Source organism: Vespa mandarinia, chromosome 15, assembly GCF_050613455.1.
Source record: "Vespa mandarinia isolate Hongniang chromosome 15, ASM5061345v1, whole genome shotgun sequence".
Taxonomy (NCBI): domain Eukaryota; kingdom Metazoa; phylum Arthropoda; class Insecta; order Hymenoptera; family Vespidae; genus Vespa; species Vespa mandarinia.
In genome coordinates this window covers 180,389-200,000 of record NC_140824.1, presented here as the reverse complement: position 1 = coordinate 200,000, position 19,612 = coordinate 180,389, and the positions used below count along the sequence as shown (strand labels likewise).

The window sequence follows — 19,612 nt, the reverse complement described above, 5'->3', positions numbered from 1 at the left end:
GATTAAACGGGACAAGGGGCCAAATGTTATGATTGTGCGAAAGATTCGTTTCAAGGTAATGTTTTTTCCAAGATATCAACTGTTCCAAAATTTTGATCAAATGGAAGAAGCCAACTTTGTATCATTTTACATCGTGTCCTCTCATAGTATACTCACATCTACAAAGAATTGTTCCACGTCCAAATTGTTGAATTTCTTTGGCAGGAAATTGGCCGATCCACGACCAAGAGCTACGACACAAACATTTTATCTAACACATTTTGTTTTAAACAAAAATCTTCGTAATAATATTGACAATATGTGATAGGAAAGAAACTCACTGTATTGCGTTCTTAAATAGGCAGCAGTTAATCTCAGGATAGATATCTTGTCCATCCTTCTCGAACTTCCGGCGACGGTAGGAACGAGAGCCGCCATCGTCGAGATATTGGTGTTAAGATTATCTCGGCGTTGTTTCTCCGCCATATTTCGTGAAGCACGCGGATTACTGCAACAAATATTTAACGATATATAACCGACATGCATATATATTAACCTTAAGGATTTGTCTTTTTTTTATGTTTTGTATGATTGCGTTTAAAACGTGATATTTTATATGATTCCATGTTAATCCAATAACACGTTAATAAAATATTATCTCCCGATTGATCTCGACACAGTCGAATTTTCACACAGACGCGAATCAAAGATATTTCTTTCTCATCGGTACGGTGAGTCAAGCAGACTCATCGGGTTCCCCTCACGACGCGACAATAACAACGACGACGACGCGTCCTATCGAGTAGTCGCGATGAAAATGATCCCTACTGACGGTGCCCGGTGGTATCTAGAAATAGACACTATCGTATGTGCTTATATTCTTATATAAGTATGGGTACGACGATGTCTGATAACTAGACAAAGCAGACGAGTAAACTTCTCTCTCTCCTCACGCTCCGTAACGAGCAGCCGTCTGTGGACGGACCGTATAATACGAGTTTACTCCTTTTTGAAATAATATATATATGTATATGTATATGTATATGTATATGTATATGTATATGTATATGTATATATATATATATATATATATATATATATATAATTTTCTTCGAAATAATTCATCTCGCCTGGGAGATGACAAAGATATATTGGATACGTACAACGTATAGATACGTATAACGCATAAAAAATAATCTCAAAAATGTATGTTTATACTAAACGTATGCATATTTATTCGCAGTATATACATCTGTATAAATATATTTCTTAACATTGTTTATCAGCATTTTCATGTAAAATATGCGTTAATGCCATCGCAATATAATTTTACATTTGAATAAAATTTCAAGGGAAACAGATCTTAGAGTTCGTAAATACATGCTAAGTCGGCTTGCAATAAACAACTGACACTTTGGCCTTCCGTTCGATATCTCCGGGCATCTGGCTGATTGCCTCGAAATACGATTGCCGTCTTTTAGACGATGGATATTCGTAAACAAGACTAAAGTACTAAATAGAATAACTAGAATATTTACGTGTAAAAATGTGCATACATGTACGCGTACATGGTAAATATCTATGTATATAATGTACTATATATAAGATTAATGGAAATGACGATGCGACATTCACGACGTATCTAAATTTCATACGGCATAAATCGCTTGATTTCCGAGCAACTTTGTGCGAGCAAAATATTTTAACAGCTGCAAACACGTTATTTCGCGCTGCAACACTCCCGTTTCTCCTCGGAGCGAGGAAACCAGAAAAATGAAGAAAAATCCCTGTTTCTCAAAATATGATATTTTATATCGCGACAAATAAATAAGCTATATACATATATCATATATATATATATATATATATATATATATATGAGTGTGTGCGCGTGCGTGCGTGCATGCATGCACATGGGTGTGTACGTATATATAAGATATATCTTCATTTATTTGTCAAGACTGAAAGATCGACTGTTCCCGACTATCTTAATAATTATCTTATACCCCTATGAACGGTGTATCTGGTTCATTGCCATATCGTCAACAATGGACTCCCAAAAACGTGGATTAAGTGGGAGAAAGAAATAAAGAGAAAAAAAAAATAAAAAAAGAAAAGACAGAAGGAAAGAAAGAAAGAAAAATTGGTGTCTCGAGGTTATCCAAGCAGGTTACACAATGATGAAACTATTCTGTCCAATTATCCAGCAAGCGGCCTTGGACGCTTTATCGCTAACGATAACGAGGGCTAAGAGGATTCCTCGTTTGAATGTTTTGATAGAGTTTGGAGCTCAAGTCCACGGGGGAGCGGTTAAGACTATGGCCTCGAAAAATTCAACAAAATAGGATAAACGGCTGATAATTAATTGATATTCAACGTTACACAAAATCGGTAAGAAAGGCATCGTTCAATATCAAAGCGTATCAATCAATCGTTGTTGCTAAACAATATCTTCATCCGTTAATATGTGTTCGAGCGTGATCGCGAATGCAACGATCTGTAAACGAACGAAGAGGAATATTTTTAATATCTCGCGCGATAACGTCAATCGCGGTTCTTGTCTTTGTATTAATTGAAAAAAAAGACAAAGAAAAGAAAAAAGAAAGAAAAAAAGAAAATGTGTAGCGAAGCGTAGAAACACTCTTTTTTATATCCTTCGTCGATCTATTTAAAATCTGAAAAAAATGATAAAAAAAAAAAAAAAAAAAAAACAAAAAAAAAGCAAAAAACAAAAATAAAAAGAAAAAAGCAAAGCAAAAAGAGAAAGAGAAAAACGTATATAGAATGCGTTTGTATCGATCGCTTAGATCTAATGGCATCCGTTAAGAGCGTTAGATTAACTATATACCATCGATCAAGTATTATGATATCGATATTATTTATAGCGTGAGCTTGCAAAACGTATAATCAGCCTCGAGCGTTTCTTCCAATTCCTAGGTCCATCTTTATGACAGTGGGGGTGGTCAGGCAAATCGTCAAGTGGGTCGAGTTTACTAGACAATTGTGCGCGTTCAATTATCGATATAATTAAAAACACTTTTCAAGGGATACGATTTCAACGATGCGATCATTTCGCATAGCTCTCCTGCAAGACGCACAAATATCGTTAAATAATTTGTACTCTATTTCTCTTTCTCCATCTCTCTCCCTCATTATCTCTTTCCCTCTTACGCTTATTCACTTTTCTGCATTATTTTGAATTACTTAACTAATCAAATTGAATTTCGTTATTTTCCAAGTTGTCTCGCAATCATCGAATCAAATTCTAATTTTGCATCAAATAAAAATTTATTTTTGGCCAAAGCGCGCATTCTGTACGTACATACGTGCGTACATATCCAAATATACGTGTATGCGTAGTTGTGTTCGAGGAAAGAACGATAAGATATTATTTTTTTATGACAATATTTTCGTGTTTTCTTGATAGACGATTGTGAACTCGACTGAAATCAATCAGATGAGATTACGAGCATATAAAAGATACCGATCATTTTTTAATCATACTTATTGATAAGCTACGAAACTTTAACAATATTCGGGAAATCGTATTGGGCATTATTCGTTCAGAGTCGTTTATCTATTTAACGAACATCATTTAACAATGTATATATCTAAAGAACGTCATTATATATGCAACGTACATAAATAATAATAGCAGCAACGGCTACAAAGCGTATAAGTATCGCTTATATATATATATATATATATATATATATATATATATATATATATGTGTATAAAATAAATAAAAAAATATGCTTAAAGTTTATATGTAAAGTTTATAACAGCAGTTTATTTATTTTATATGACGACATTAATGACAACCTATGAGTTGCTTCTTTATGAACCGATTAGCTTGCCGATCGTGATACAACGAACGCGCACATAGATAATTTCAATAAGAAACTTGACTTTACTTCTTACGTCCTTTAAACGTTAGAAATCAAATCTAAATAAGTGTTTGCAAAAAGGAAGAGGAAATAACATTAAATCTATTATATCTAAATTAAGAAAAGTTTCATTATTATAACTCGAGAGGAGACTTGAGACTTAAGATGTATCTAAGTATCTAAGCGCTTGTTCGCTCCCAGTTTCGGCTTACATCATCCGCCATCTTTTTTACTCTCACATATCTGCTGCCCAGGCTTCAAATAAGAAAGACGATTAAACTGGAAAAGAAGTAGGCAAACGAAGGACAGAGAGCGACCAAGCGAGCGAGCAAAAGAGAGAGAGAGAGAGAGAGAAATGGTTGATAGCTAGTCATGAAATTTCTATTAGAAACATTCCTTACGGTTTCTCTCTTCTGGTGTCTCCTATAAAGGGCCCTCCTTTTTTTTCTTTCTTTTTTTTTTCTTTTTTTTTTTTTTTTTTTTTTTTTAATACCATTCTCGACTATGTAAAAAAACACAAATCCTTTTCAAGATGTCATTTTTTGTAACAAAGCTTTCGAAAATACGATCGACGATCACTTTTATCCATCACGAGAACAGGAAAAGAACATGATATCAACTTCGATCGATAATCAATTATTTAACACGTTGCCGCACATTTTTAATTTGACGATCGTGCTCAGAAACATTCTTTTTTTTTTCAATTGTTCATGACCGACATATGAAATTGACCGTGAGTCGTTTTATATGCAAGACGGCTATAGCCGTCATTTGCGGCAACGTGTTAATATCGATATTGCAATTGCTATCGTCTAACGAACAAAAGCCAAATGATTTATCTTCATTTTTTCTTTGTTCGTAGATATTTTTTATAGTACATATAGCTTAAATAACTGAAAAGACATACGACTTTTCTATTTCGATAAAGGATTCTTGCTATATGCCGACTCTGTGTTTTTCGATACGTCGGATGACGCATGCATCCTTCGGCGCATAGAAAGAGAAGAAGGGAGGGGGAGGGAGAGAGAGTGAATCAAAGAGAAAGAGAAAGACGCTTGCTGCGTCGAATGCGTCGGGTAGGTCGCGGTAAATCTCTTTGTCTTCCTCTTCCGGTTCCTTTTTCAATATATAAACTTTAAGTACACTTTTTTATACTTTTATATATATATATATATATATATATATATATATTTCTTATTTCTTCATTCATTGGCCCGATGTCAGGTTTCGTTAAATCTGGTTTGAATTTCAGTTCGATTCATAATTTTTAATTTGTAATTGGATTAAAAATTTGATCCTGCCGGAAATATATCTCGATAAAATATAGCTATCTGGAAATTAGTCTGAACGGAGGTGACTGCGTCATCGTTTTTTTACAAGTGATACACTGCCATTTATAGTGATGATGTTTCGAGCAGACCCATTGAACAAGAGACGAAAAAACTTTATTTCTCGCAAGATCACAAACCTATCTTAATAATAATAATTCATTGCTTTTCATTCTAAAAATGAATCAAACGCAAATAAAAACGTCTCGAGACGCAAAAGCAAACGACCCTTATCCTCCTTTCCCCCCCCCCTTCCCCCGATCCTCACCTTTTGCACTTGTATATCCCTCCGAAGCTTTCGAAAAAGAGTTATATTTCAGTAGCATATCGCTGGGTTTGTGAACGAAAAATACAAAAACGACGGGGCAAAAAAGAGAAAAAAGAGTCGTCTGGATAGCGTATGTACGTACATAAGTACCAGATCGATATATCAGTCTAGCTTTAGGTGTAACGGGCCGTACAAGTGTGTAGGTAGCCGTGTGTGATAGGTAGGTAGGTAGGTAGGTAGGTAGGTAGGTAGGTAGGTAGGTAGGTAGGTAGGTAGGCAGGTAGGCAGGTAGGCAGGTAGGTAGGTAGGTAGGCAGGTAGGCAGGTAGGTAGGTAGGTAGATAGGTATGCATGTATGTACGTACGTACGTACCCATTCTTTTTCGCCCTGACTACGCGTTCAAGGTCATGGTTACGAATTAGCTCGAGTAGAGTCATACGTTTGTACGAACCGTCGTACAATTTTCTTTGTTTTTTATTTATGATTATATCGGAAAAAAGATTTTGATAAACAAATCGTTTGCAATATAACGAAAGAAGAATAAACAAATAATCTATGACAAAGTTTTACGATGTGTTTTTTCGTCTTTTCCAAATCGTTGAAAATAAAAAGACAAAACAGCATCGATAAGTACACTTTCATTATTAGTCATTTCTAAACGTAATGATCGCGAAACTATTGATAAAATAAGTAGATTGCTAAAAAGGGAGTGATATTATTATCTGGCAAGTTCAAGGCTTGAGAAAAATGTTGAGAACCATCAAGTTTGAAAACCACTGCGAAATTTGGGCGTCGACGTGGGGAAAAGCAGGCTGTCTGTGAGGAAGGGTGGGGAGGGTGAGACACGCCAGGCAAGCAGGGCGGCGGTGGCGTTGCTCGTGGTGGTAGTAGTGTAGCAGTAGCAATAGTACCAGTAATAGTAGTAGTAGTTTAGTCGTCGTCGCAATAGTAATAGTAGTGGTACTTGTGTCGTAGTAGTAGTCGTCTTCGTCGCGTTTCAATCCGCGTCCTGCCTCACTGCGAGCCTGCGTGAGCCTTTCGAATTCGCCAGAGCCCGGTCAACAGCCCCGAATCTCTCCTCTTTTTCTCTCTCTCTCTCTCTCTCTCTCTCTCTCTCTCTCTCTCTCTCTCTCTCTCCTTCCCCTCGTTCGTTTCTCCCTGTCTCTCGTAAATCAACGTATCTCCCCCACTAAAGCAGTCGGCGTGTACCACCTCTTTTTACTCCGATCGACCAGACTATGTGTTCTCTCTCTCTCTCCTCTCCTCTCAGTTTCTCGCTTTCTCGACTTTACGGATCACACCTACTCCTTCTCTTGCTCTTTCGTTCGATTCGTTCGTGTTCAAATTTAAAAAAAGAAAATACAGAAAATAACGATTTTGTCGAGCTGCTCCATTTTATATGGGTCCATGAACGTGTAAAGGTTTGCAGATAAAATTCAAATGGGCGACTAAGAAAATTGTCCGAGGAGGATGCTCAATCGTAAATCCGCGCATATTCCGATAAAATCGATTTCAACGTTTATTTCTACAATTCCATAGATGGATGGAATATGAAAAGAGAAGAGGGTTTAGGAAGATGGGTGGGTGGATGGAGGCAGACGATACGCCACGACCACGCCTATGCGCATCTCTCGACGGCCAGACGCCCTTTCTCCCTTTAAAGCGTCTCGCACCCTCGCAACAGCCTTCTCGATGTTCGACCATGACCACCCTTCGGCAGACTGCGTGAGGGTGGTAGAGGAAGGTGACCTTCGTACGCCATACCTTCAACGAGACTACAAGAGAGGAAGAGAGGGAGGGAGGGAGGGAGAGAGAGGGGGAGAGAGAGAGAGAGAGAGAGAGAGAGAGAGAGAGAGAGAGAGAGAAAGACAGTATACGTGTGCGTGTGAGAGAGAATTCTGCGTCGTTCGGCGTCGTTCGGCGTCGTTCGGCGTCGTTCGGAAAATGGCGTTTTTATATTTCTTCGATATTTCATTCGATTCATTCTTTAAAGCGTCTTCTTCTCTGTATCGAAGAAGACGACGACGAGTTCTCTTACTATTTCCGACTAGCCGCACACGAAGCAGCAGAGGTGGCAAGTAGATAAGGATCGCAAGCCAGACCAGACGCGATTCAGCATTGAGTAGTTACAGCCGCCATATTTCTCGCAATACGCATTTAAGTGTTTTTTACTCTGCCGATGCAAGATTCTCGTCATTCGTTATCCGTTGATAATGATCACGCAACGCCATGAAAATAAAGAACGACGAGTGGGAGAAAGCTGCGCTAAAGAAAATGTTTTGACGATGAAAAAGAAAAACGGACTTTGGTATTAAAGAAAAACTTGCGCGTTACATAAAAACGACGAGATTTTTATAAAATAAAACCATCGTCGCCCACTAGCAAATGCCTTCTTTCATCTTTGCTCGCTTTGATATAACATTTTTATCTCTGAAATTTTAGCTCTTGAAAGATATTCTAATTTCGCACAAAATAAACACGGATTATTTTCTTTTTTTCACGATGCAAAGGACAACAACATTCGACAAACGTTCTCAACAATTTTATACATCGATCATTTTCTGTTCTCGATTTCGTTCTTCGTTGTCGTCGTCCTTCTTTAGATCACAAATGAGCCAATGAATACTAAATTTGCAACGATTATTATGACGACGACAAAGGTAGCAATTTTTTTTCTTCAAAAATTGTTTGAATGATTTGAAAATGAACAATCGGCTCTACGCAAAAATAAAGCTATTAAACATTTTTCACGATTTGGACAATTATGGAGTAAGTAATAGAAACCTCGCTTATTTTATATTTAATTTTACACCTTCGTCGTTCGATCTTCTTTCCTATACTTCAAAAAAAAAAAAAAAAAAAAAAAAAAAAAAAAAAAAAAAAAAAAATTCGTACAATATCGTTAATTATTTTTATTACATAAATTGGATCTCCCTATTTGCCACTATATTTTAATCTAAAGTTGCAGCGTCGTCTCGTCGGTCAGTAACCCACGAAACATGTTCGTCATTTTAATTCGTCCGTGCCGCGTGTGACATTGCGTTAAAAGAAAAAAGAAGAAGGAAGAGAAGAAGAAAAAAACGTATGCGCACGTAATAAACAACACGGAGACAAGAGAGTACTGATCGATCCCCGACGATGCAAGATTTCGATCTTAATGAATTTTTATTAGCCGAACTTAAAAGAGCTCAGCCCCAAGTTGCAAATTGACGCATTCCGAAGTCTATTATGTCACGTGGCGTACAAAGAAAATGAATTACGTCATAAAATGTTTTGTTATTAAAACGCATAACCATAAGAGTCGAGGCGAGCAGTAGCGCAGAAAATTCTTCGACTAAAATTCGACTGATAAGAAATAATCTATAGACATCTATAGACGGAAGAAAGGAGATTTTAATATTCCCCGCTCTTTTCCCCATTCCCTTATTATTCCTTGTAACATCGACTACGTCTCACGTGACGTGCACGTTACGTGAATCGCATTACAGACTGAAAAGTAGCTGGTGTTACAGCACGAATCAAACCGTAGGACGGATACGCACTTCCGATCGAATCATCTTCCTGCTGTTTTTCTTTGCCGAATTCCCATTGGATAAGTGAAACGCACGATGGTCATCGCAAATTGCAAACAAATCTATATGACCATTTTACGTATTACAAACTATGAGATATCACACGATGACATCTGACTAATTTATTGGTATTTTTTTTTCTTTTTTCTTTTTTATCGAAATCAAACATTAAATTTGATTATTAATGCGTTTTGAATCTTCTCCTCGAAAGTTCTCCGAAACGATCTTTCATTATAGTCTGTGATCCATCATTATGATCTCGATCCATCAAATGTGCACGTATACATACTTTATTTATTACTTTATGAATATATTTTTTCTACTGCAATCGATACAGATATAGCAATTGAATCCCTATACCCATTGACAGATTTTTCATTACACATTGAGTAATTGTAGAGTATTTTGAAAATAAAAGAGAACTTTACATATTTTTCTCTCTTTTTCCGAGAAAGTAATTTTCTTCTTTTTTTACCTTCGCGACGTAGACAGGTACCTTGGTTTACAATTTTATGTGCGAAGGTCACAAGTGCGCCATAGTATGGACAGCTGTTTGCCTGAGGCCAAGAAACTATTAACGAGTTTGCCGTTCGATACGTTATTTAATCAATTGCACTCGTTTATACGCGATTGCCCGTAAGAGTCGTTTCGACGAGCCGATCGATCGACGTTGCCTCTCTAAGAAAAATCATTTTGTCTTTCAAAGAACGGAAATTCTCCACTTCGAAATGTCCGATTCTTTTTTAATAAATCTTAATAAATTATTTACAAAATCAAATGTACTTGTCTATCCGTCTGTTGGTTTATCAAGTGTTGGTTTATCAAGTTGAAAGATTCTTTAATTTTCGCGATCTATCGCAATATGAAAGAAAAAAAGAAAAGAACAAAGAGAAAAAAACATAAAATAAATCCTATCCCTTGTTATTTAATTAGTTAAGCTAACAAAAGTAATCGAGTGCATCGAATGATCGTCGAAAGTTTTAATCATAAATAAAAGTGAAGGCTCGGCGGCAGGTTCGGTCGTCGACCCATGTTGAAAATTGCATGTTTCCTTCGTATTAGACTTTTATCTCTCGATGCTTTAATTACGATTATCTTGTACGTTTAACGAACGTTAACATATAAACGTGCGTACATGTCCATGTTCACATATGCATGTATATGTATGCATACGCACGCTCATTTCGTCCAATCGATTCGTAAAGCTTTCTACAAGAGCCTAAGCACAGAGTAAATCCTCTTTAAGTGCAATTAATAATCGGTCGAGCCTGCTCCTGCTGCTGCTGCTGCTGCTGCTGCTGCTGCTGCTGCTCCATGCACGTGTAAGAAAAAAAATCACTATCTTTAAACGTGGCACGTGACGTTCAAGCCGAAGAAAATTAAAAAAAGGAAAGAAAAAAGAAAAAAAAGACAAAAAAGAAAGGAAGAAAGGAGAAATATAGTTTAATACTTTTTTTTTTCTTTTTTTGAGGGCCGCAAAGGGTTCAATTCGAACGTGAAATCGTTAAAATTCATAATCTACGCTCGACGGCCCGTACAAATTGACAGCTAATGGCCTTCTTCGGTTCGGTGAAGCTAATTAGGAGAGGAAGAGAGAGGAAGAGAGAGAGAGAGAGAGAGAGAGAGAGAGAGAGAGAGAGAGAGAGAGAAAGCGAACGTGTGCACTTACTGGAAAAATCGTTGTACAAAGGTACCGATCGCTCGTTTGTCGCATTTATCGATATATGGTAATCGTACGCAAGTAAATTATCGAGTGATATTAATTAACGATATTGCTATAATACGATTAACGTATATTTAGTGTAAATTACATCGACTCGTTATTGCACATTCTGACATCACTTTTGCAATTGCTGTAGACATTAGTATATAAATAATTATTAATATTATTGAAGCAAATTTTCGTGCAAATTTTCAATAGAAAGTTATATAAGATCCTCTATTACTCCTCCTTTCATGATCCAGCTAACGGAAGAAAAACTTTTTTCTTTGGAATAACAAGGAAATGTAGTAGTAAGTATATGTCATAACTCACGTAGCATCGTTATCAAATAAGGGGTATATCACCCGTAAAGTATATCGTAGGAGACTTATATTATGCAAGAACGAAATCCACATGAACGAGAAACTATCTTTGATACAGAAGGTGTGTTTCGCGTATATACTATTTTTTCCCCGCATTTTCCCCGCGTAATTAATAATTAATAATGTTTGATAATAATATTTTACCATTTTTAGGGGGAAAAGAAAAAAGACATTTTTTTTTTTTTTTTTTTTTTTTTTTTTTTTTTCTATTCTCCCGTTTAATAGGCAGAGCCCTTTCTCCTCGCCTTTTCTCCTGTCCAGTCGATTTAATGTGCATAATGCGTCGCACGCAACATGCACCCAGACGAGTTTTTTCTTTTTTCCATTTTTTTTTCTTTTTCTTGCGAAAGAGGGTAGTTATACCGTAACTCTCACTCTACCTTTCGGTAATCGACATTAGGAGGGACGTTTAACGACTTGCTCTCGTTGTCACGCAGTATGCGGTTTCCACGAAATCGTCCGCCCACCACTTATCGTTAGTTTTCAGCGACTAAAACGAACGCAATGGCGCATCTAATGCAAAACATCTTATATGTCTATTTTAGTTTATTTTGAAAAAGATTTACCAAGTGTATCGTCGAAAGAGATAAGGTAGTGCTCATGTGTATCGTCGAGCGATATGAGAAAATGCAAAGTTTAAACTGAAATTCTGAAACTCGATGAAAAATTATCTAAACTTTATTTTGCGCATGTATATGTATTTTATGAATATAGAAAATGGCAATATGAATTCATTATTTCATGTTAAAACTCTTTAATACGTATTATAAAACGTACCAATGTATGCCTTGCAACGAAACAACAATTTCTTTGTTCACGTATCGCTAACGTAATTCACAAAATAAAACGACACAATATGCGAGATTAATACCGACATTGACAGATGTTTTCTATGACTGTTTGGACATAAAGTTTCGAAAGAGAGATATCGCGAGCGAAACGAGTGTTGTGGTAGGGCGAGAAATTGCGGTAGGACATCGTACCTGTTGCACCACCACGTATCTATGTATATGAAATACATATTTAATAATTTTTCGTGAAAATTCATATTGAAGAACAAAAAAGGGAGAGAGAGAGAGAGAGAGAGATGAAACTTCTTGGTAATGATTAACTAACCTTACCATTTCTTTTATAGCTTGAGTTACAAGATACGTCATTTCAAATGTGTCACCTTTACATGTACACGTTCTGTATCTCGAGCACGCAACCGCATATGCAGTTTTTTATCGTCTACTCTCCAAGTCTAATCAAAAGTACGAGAAACGATAATTCTCTTGTTAAGCGCGAATGCAAGCTGCGTAGTGGTCCTATCATCGAAATAAATTTTCATCGAATTTCAATCGAATCGAAAAAGAAAAGAAATAATATGATACAATGCAAATTTTGTTCATCTCCCCAAATGTAACCAAGACGACCTTGCAGACAATTTTTTTTCCCCGAGTCGAAGAAAATACTTTTTGAATGCCATCACTATTTATCGGTTTCGTACGATGCATTCTTGCACGGCCCGAGGTCAAATGAAGTTTTAATTCGAGTTGTCGAAAAAGAAGGAAAAAAAAATATCAAAAAAATAGAAATAAAAATAGAAATAAAAATAAAATGAAAAGAAAAAGGAAAAGAAAAAAGAATCGCGAGTGGATGGTCGTCAAACGGAAGAAAGAGACGAGTTCGAGATAATTAATTCTTCTTCGTTCTGTTATCCTTGAAGACGAATCGCAAGAGGAAGAAGTTTCTTTCGCATGCTCCTTTTTTTCTGCTTTTTCTTTCACTTTTTTCGCGTCGCTGATGTGGAATCAGCATGTACCTACATTATACAGGCTGATTAGATTGGAACGTAGATATCTATGAGTTTGCTTATAAGTTTGTGCGCTACTACGCAAACCACTTATCAATATTCTGATCAAAGATATTATTGCAATTAACAAATGAATCTGACTTTTTTCTTTTTTTTTTTCTTTTTTTTTTTTTTTTTTTTTCTTCTTTTTCTTCTTCTTTTTCTTTTAATGACTACACGATCAACTCTGTTCCACTCGTCATTTAATAACATAATAATGTGTTGTTTACATAAGAATATTGAAACTTAACTCGACAAGATAGACAGTAGCTCTACTAGCATTTCTATCTCGCCTTACATTTTCGATCACTATTTTGCTCTATTCTGCGAACACATATTTGAAATGCAATATGAAATTTGAATTCGTAATAGGCCGTTTGATATTTGCTTAATCAATGATAACTACTAATCTAATATAACTAAATAACTACTAAACTAAGCAAATATGCAAATATAAATAACATTATGAACAATACCACGGGCAAGCAATTTGCAGAATTGAAAGAGTTTCCGACTGAAGCTCGGTACGATTCAATTCACCCGTAATACAATTTGTCTTGAAATAAGTGGAATATAGAGGGGGTGGGGAGGAGGGTAAGCAAGTCAATTCGGAGTCATCTTTTCTGCGACTCCATTCCACCACCATCCCCTTCCCTTCTCTCGTAAGCTAAAAATAAAAATAAAACAGATGAATTTGACTCGAGCTTACGAAATTCGTGGTAGGAATAACGATGATGAACTTTGATGACGAACGAGACGAAGCTTCGAGCTTTCCTCGATGAAACCCCAAAGGAAAAAACAAAGAGTTTGGTTGCTTTTAGCGTCGTCGGGACGATCTTACGAATGGCCTTAGCTGAATCCCCTCTTTTTCGTGGGTACGCATAAAAGGTGCTTCTTCGTCTCCTCTAAAGATGCGACCTATGTACTCTTATGTGTTTGTTTCGTTAAAGACTGGACCAGCGCGAATAAATTTCCACAAGGTTGAAAAAGGTTGTTGAACGATTCAAATGACACGGAGCTTTGTCTATAAGATGTTTTCTTCTCCCGTGAGAAATATTCATGTATAAAAATATTCTCTAACCCGTGACCTTCGTTATTCATTTTCTTTTTTCTTTCTTTCTTTCTTTTTTGGTTTCTTTCTTTTTTTTTCTTTTCTTTTCCTTTTCTTTTCTCTTCTTTGAATATTTATCATCGGAATAGCGATTTCGAATAATATAATGTTTTTCATTTATAAGGCAGGTGAAAAAGAAACCAGTTGCCAAATTGTCTAGTAAGTAAATCATATCTCTTGAGAGACTACGTTATAAGGCAAACTTGATGGTCCTGAGAATACGAATCGTAAGAAAGTGAACAAGGTCGTCAAGTATTCGTGGACTGGGTGTGACATTTTCGTCATCAAGGATGATCGTCGGAAAAAAACGAACATAAAAAGAAGAAAATAACAATAATAATAATAATAATAATAATAATAATAATAATAATAATAATAATAATAATAATAATAATAATAATAATAATAAAAGAAGTTTTTCTTTCATCTTTTCGTTCGCAATCTTTACTTTCTTCATTACGTTTAATTATTTCTAATAGACACGATGAACACTTTTCTTTACTAGCTGTTTAAGATTAGAAGATTCGTTGCATTAGGTAATACGTGGATATATCATAATCTTTCGTCTAAAGTAAAGGTAAACACTTTCTCACGAATTTTCGACATGCATATGTACGTATGTGTATAAAAGTTCTCTTGAGAAAATATTTCTCATTAAAACCTTTTTCGACAGAAACGATTACTTCGCTCCTTATAAATTTCAGCGATCGCGATTGGCTTGATTAAAATCCAATTAGCCATGCAAATATATTCTCGACTTATCCCGAGAAAGTCGACGATTGTCGATGACGAAATTTGACAAATTCGCACAAGTTCCTTCTTACCGAAATCTTTACATGTAATATATAATAATAATGTGCACTTGACGTTAGAGAATATTTCATTCGTTCAAATAGTTATATTCTAAATATAATTATCTTTTTCCTCGAATTATAAGAAATTAAATGCTTCTTCTTTTTCTCCTCCTCCCCCATCTTCATTATATATACACGATCAAACAGATATTTTGTCATCTTGGTGGAAGATCTATACGGAAAAAGAGTATACGAATTACAAAAAGTGCTTGCTAAACCGAAAACACAGCCTCACAGTCATTCCGAGCGTGCATGAAATACAAGGTTAAATGAAAAAGAGAGAGAGAGAGAGAGAGAGAGAGAGAGAGAGAGAGAGAGAGAGAATGAATATAATTTTTACATTTTTCGACGTAGCTTATTTTTCAGCTTGGATCGATGAACAAATCATCCTCACTTGCAGTAGATAGTAAAAGTGTTATTCTAAGTTCCTAAAAGCTTTTTTACAAAAAAATACAAAAACAAAAAGGCATTAAATTTTGATAACAAAGTAAAAAAAGAAACAAACAACGTATCTATTACATATTTTCCATTCTATATTATCATTTCTTCAAAATGGAAACGATAACTGTTAAGCTATCGTTTTAAAGGAACGCGACGAATCGAAAAATAATGCATTATAGTTTACATACGAGATAAACCTTTAGGAAGAACAACGTGCGGTCGACCAAACAAAAAAAAAAGGTAAAAAAGTAATACGTTATGTATGTATAAAATACATCGTAAATATGTTATGACCGGAAAAAACCGACGTGAAAAACAACGTTGTCTGACCTTGACAACGGTAGATCCATGCCACTCGATCCCCTCAGATGATGTTGAAGCTGATGATGGTCTTGCTGATGCTGCGGCGTATCGTCGACACCGACGATACCGAGATGAACGTTCTGTTGCTGTGGATGTTGAAAGGCAAATCCTCTCAAGTAAGTCCGTGGTTGCTGCTGCTGTTGCTGAAGCTGTTGTTTTTGTTGTTGTGGTTGTTGTTGTTGTGGTTGTTGTGGTTGTTGTTGTTGTTGTTGTTGTTGTTGTTGTTGTAGTTGTTGTTGTTGGGACCACATTTTTTTCTTTCTTTTTTCTCTTTTTGGAGCTTACTACACGTCGTTAGAAAGTCGTCGTTGCAAACAACTACAGAAGAAAAACCTATTCTCATTCTTTGTCATGTTCGTTCTTGACTACGAGCACTTGTACGATCGATCTCTCTTCAATGATTTTCATGTGACATTGAACGGAAAATGAAAGGATTAATAAAGAAAGGAAAATATTCCATTGCGGAATAAAGTTGCCGTTTTCCTTTCCTTTTGTTTCGTTTCCGTCGTAATCAAAATATTCTTCGTTGACTAAATCCAAAGTTCCCAAGTTGTCCTTATGTTAATAACTACGTCATCATCAAGAAGCTTTAATAAACAATGCAATAGCGTCGTTGCAGCGACGAAAATGACGATGGTCATTGTCACATCTTCGTAAATCGGAACAAAGTCTATGCAACTGCTCTTCCTTTCTCTCTCTCTCTCTCTCTCTCTCTCTCTCTCTCTCTCTCTCTCTCTCTCTCTCTCTCTCTCTCTCTCTCTCTCTCTCTCTCTGTCTGTCTTTTTCTTTATTTTCCTCTTATTTGGTCCAGCTGATTCAATCCGATCTCTATCTGGAGTCACAGATCGCGCTATTCCCGCGAAAGAACTCCGATCGTTCACTCCGTGAGATTGTCGACCTTGAAACCGTGTACCAGATCCCAAAAGAGGAAAAGGAGAGGTGAGGACAATGGCACAAGATGCGTAGTAATTGCGTATTATTTATCTAAAAGAAGCATACACGATACTCCGTAGATAGTCGCGCACATAGAGGAGTACGCATCAACTTCTGTTTACACCAACGACGTTGACGACCGCGAGAATAACGAAGACGACAAAGACAACGATGAAGACAACGAGGAGCAGAAACGTTTTAAAAATTCATTTTCCATGCTCCGAGTTCACAAAGAGGCCAAAGTCCGTTCTATCAGCGACCTTGACACAGTGTTCTCGAACCATCAGATGAAAAATGGGAAGGCGAGAAGCTCCTCGATATGATTAGATATAAAAAAGGATATAAAATGAATCTTTCTCACGAGGAGCCGTAGGTCGAGTTCTTTGTCAATGAAGATAGAAAAGAGGAAAAATGTCAAAGGTCAACGCACACACTGTCTCGTCTAAAAGCTAACCGGCTTCGTGAATCGCTCTACAGAGATAGAATGAGGAAAGAACACACCCACACCGCGCTGCAGCTCGAGGCTGACTGCCGCTACGCAGCTACCCCCACTCTTGGCTAGCCGACGGCTCGGTACTTGTTCCCCTCCACTGACACTTAGCTCGGAAGACGAGCTCGCTACTCTCGCTCTCCTTCGAGGGCCGGCGGAAGGGGGAGGAGGGGGGGGGGAGAACTTACGGGGGCAGAACGATAGTGCCTAGCCGTACCGGTAGCGCATAGCAAGCGATAACGACGAAATTTTAAGCTTTCCTCACATCGGAAGGAGCTTGCCTCCGTTGTCCGTGCGCGCGATGATTTTGTAACGGACAGACGATATATAAGCGTATACAAATTTCTTGTCATTTGCGATCTTTTTGCTCAACTAAAAAAAAATCATTTCTTCTCATATACTTGTAAGATCAAAGTTTGACGTACAAAGTCTTGTATAAAAATATTATCTATCTTCTCGCGACTTGACATTTCTTCAATAAGACACAGATTACCGATAATGCCTTATTTTGTTTTCCTTTGGAATACCCAAATACGATTTTATTTTATCAATGGTCCGCTCGTTTATAAGACGAATGGCTAACATTGGTAAAAAAAAAAGAAAGAGGAACAAAGACAACTCAAATTTGATGAATTATCTCTATAACGGTATTATACCTTAAAATGAGATTACAACAAGCGCATGCATTGCAATCAATGCAAGTATTTGTCGAACCACGTAAAGTTTCGCAACAGTATCTTCCTTTTACTTGACCAATTAATGATAAACAAGGAGACAAAAAAGAAAGAACAAAGCAAAGATGGAAAAAGAACAATTGAACTTACCCGTAGGTAATCGAACTTTCAGGCACTGTTCCCGTGGAGGATGTGCCAGCATCGTCCTCGTCCACGTCATCCTTCATCTTTCAAAACGTTCCTGTAAAATCAACAAAATTGGTTCAATTCTTTATCTTACAACTACTATTTTCGAGATACCGAGATCCCTCGGACGTAAAAGAAGAAAAAGAATATTCACTATTTAAATAAACAGCAGGGAAGAAGGAAGAAATTTCTGTGCCACGTGCTTCTTTTACGTTCAAGTTTTGGTAGAAGAGTGAATCAAGAGCTCGTTTCTTTCAACCTAGATACTTAAGAAGATTGAAAAATAATTGTCGGCTGATGTTTGTTTATAAATATCTCCCCTTTCTTTCTTTCTCTCTCTCTCTCTCTCTCTCTCTCTCTCTCTCTCTCTCTCTCTCTCTCTCTCTCTCTCTCATTCTCTCCGACTAGGATAATCTGGTCTTTGTTGATAGATACGTATGCGTGTCTATGTATGTGCGTAGGAAAATGTAGTTGATAATTTCGAATACACACGTGCGGGCACACATGTACACAGGTCGAATTATAAATTTGATGATACAAAAATAGAAATCGCTAACAATGTTCTTCGCTCGTTAAAACATGAAATCGTTAAGCGAGCCTTTAACGAAATCGTTGAAATCTAAAATATTTACATTCTTTCCACATTATCATTACAATTATTTACTATTTTCTTTAGAATTATAAGTCGCGGGGTCAAGAAATAATGTTATCTCGATTATATTGAGCGAATGGATTCTGGATAAATGTGAAAAATGAATATTTTTAAACAATAAAAAAAAAATAGTAAATAATAATGATTTTTATGGCTTTATGAGTAAAAAAAACAAAAACAAAGGAAGTGAAAACGATGATTCGTAGGATGATTAATAGAATTGTTTTGCGCAGCTTGAATTGTTAGGCTCTGGCAACCAAAGATCGCTTTGCAACGATTGCTTGACAAATTGCCATCCGAAACTCCGACGAGATTTACTCACCTACGTTTGCACGCTTTTCTTGCATAGGATCGCAAAAAATATTGTCCATTCACCGATTTTCGTAATAAGAAAACGATCCGTTCCCCTTTTTAGGATTTATTTTATTGAGGATTGGGGAGGAGGAAAGAGAAATTCACTTGACCAAATTCAACAAACGATCTTGGAACAATGGAATTTCTTGGACCTTTTAAAGGATTATAACCCATTTACACGTAAGTACACAAATACGCACACAAGCATGAACGCCCGAATGAACGAACGTACTGAGAACGTACGAGTAAAAACAAATACATGTATCTATAGAGGTATATCTGGATGTAAAAAGTGGCGTATCAGGTAGATACCATGACGATATGAATAGTAGGGTCATCGACATCGTTTTATTATCAGTCAGATTCCGCTGCATACGCATTATATGTGACAAAGTCGATAAGATGCGCGATGCACTCGTTTCCAAGAGCAAGCTACCCGCTAACAACCAACTGGCCGTTGGTCTATCAAATTGCTACTTGGATTACGACGCGACCCATTTTGATTCCACTACTATTCTTTTTCTGATTTTTCTTTTTTCTCTCTCAAAGAAAAAATCTCGCGTTTCTAAGCATAAAGAAGACGACGTCATTGCTAGTG

At 36.6% G+C, this 19,612-nt stretch overlaps 1 protein-coding gene across 8 annotated transcripts in view; it reads right to left on the bottom strand.

The window, feature by feature from the left end:
* Positions 1-19,612, bottom strand: part of LOC118449897 (uncharacterized) — a 32,454-nt gene that overhangs the window by 6,151 nt on the left and 6,691 nt on the right. For 4 of the 8 annotated variants that reach the window (XR_014983038.1, XR_014983037.1, XM_085661659.1 and 1 more), the window contains exons 1-3: positions 15,693-17,190; positions 321-487; positions 157-230 (exon numbers count right to left, since the gene is read on the bottom strand). Coding sequence is in view for 6 of the 8 variants with exons in the window: in XM_085661659.1 (XP_085517785.1) it covers positions 157-230; positions 321-487; positions 15,693-15,976 (525 nt within the window). In the remaining 2 variants the exon portion in view is untranslated. Of the gene's footprint in view, positions 1-156; positions 231-320; positions 488-677; positions 699-15,692; positions 17,191-17,972; positions 18,064-19,612 lie in introns of those variants that run through there. The other 4 variants (XM_035885040.2, XM_035885053.2, XM_085661660.1 and 1 more) reach the window with 3 other exon arrangements.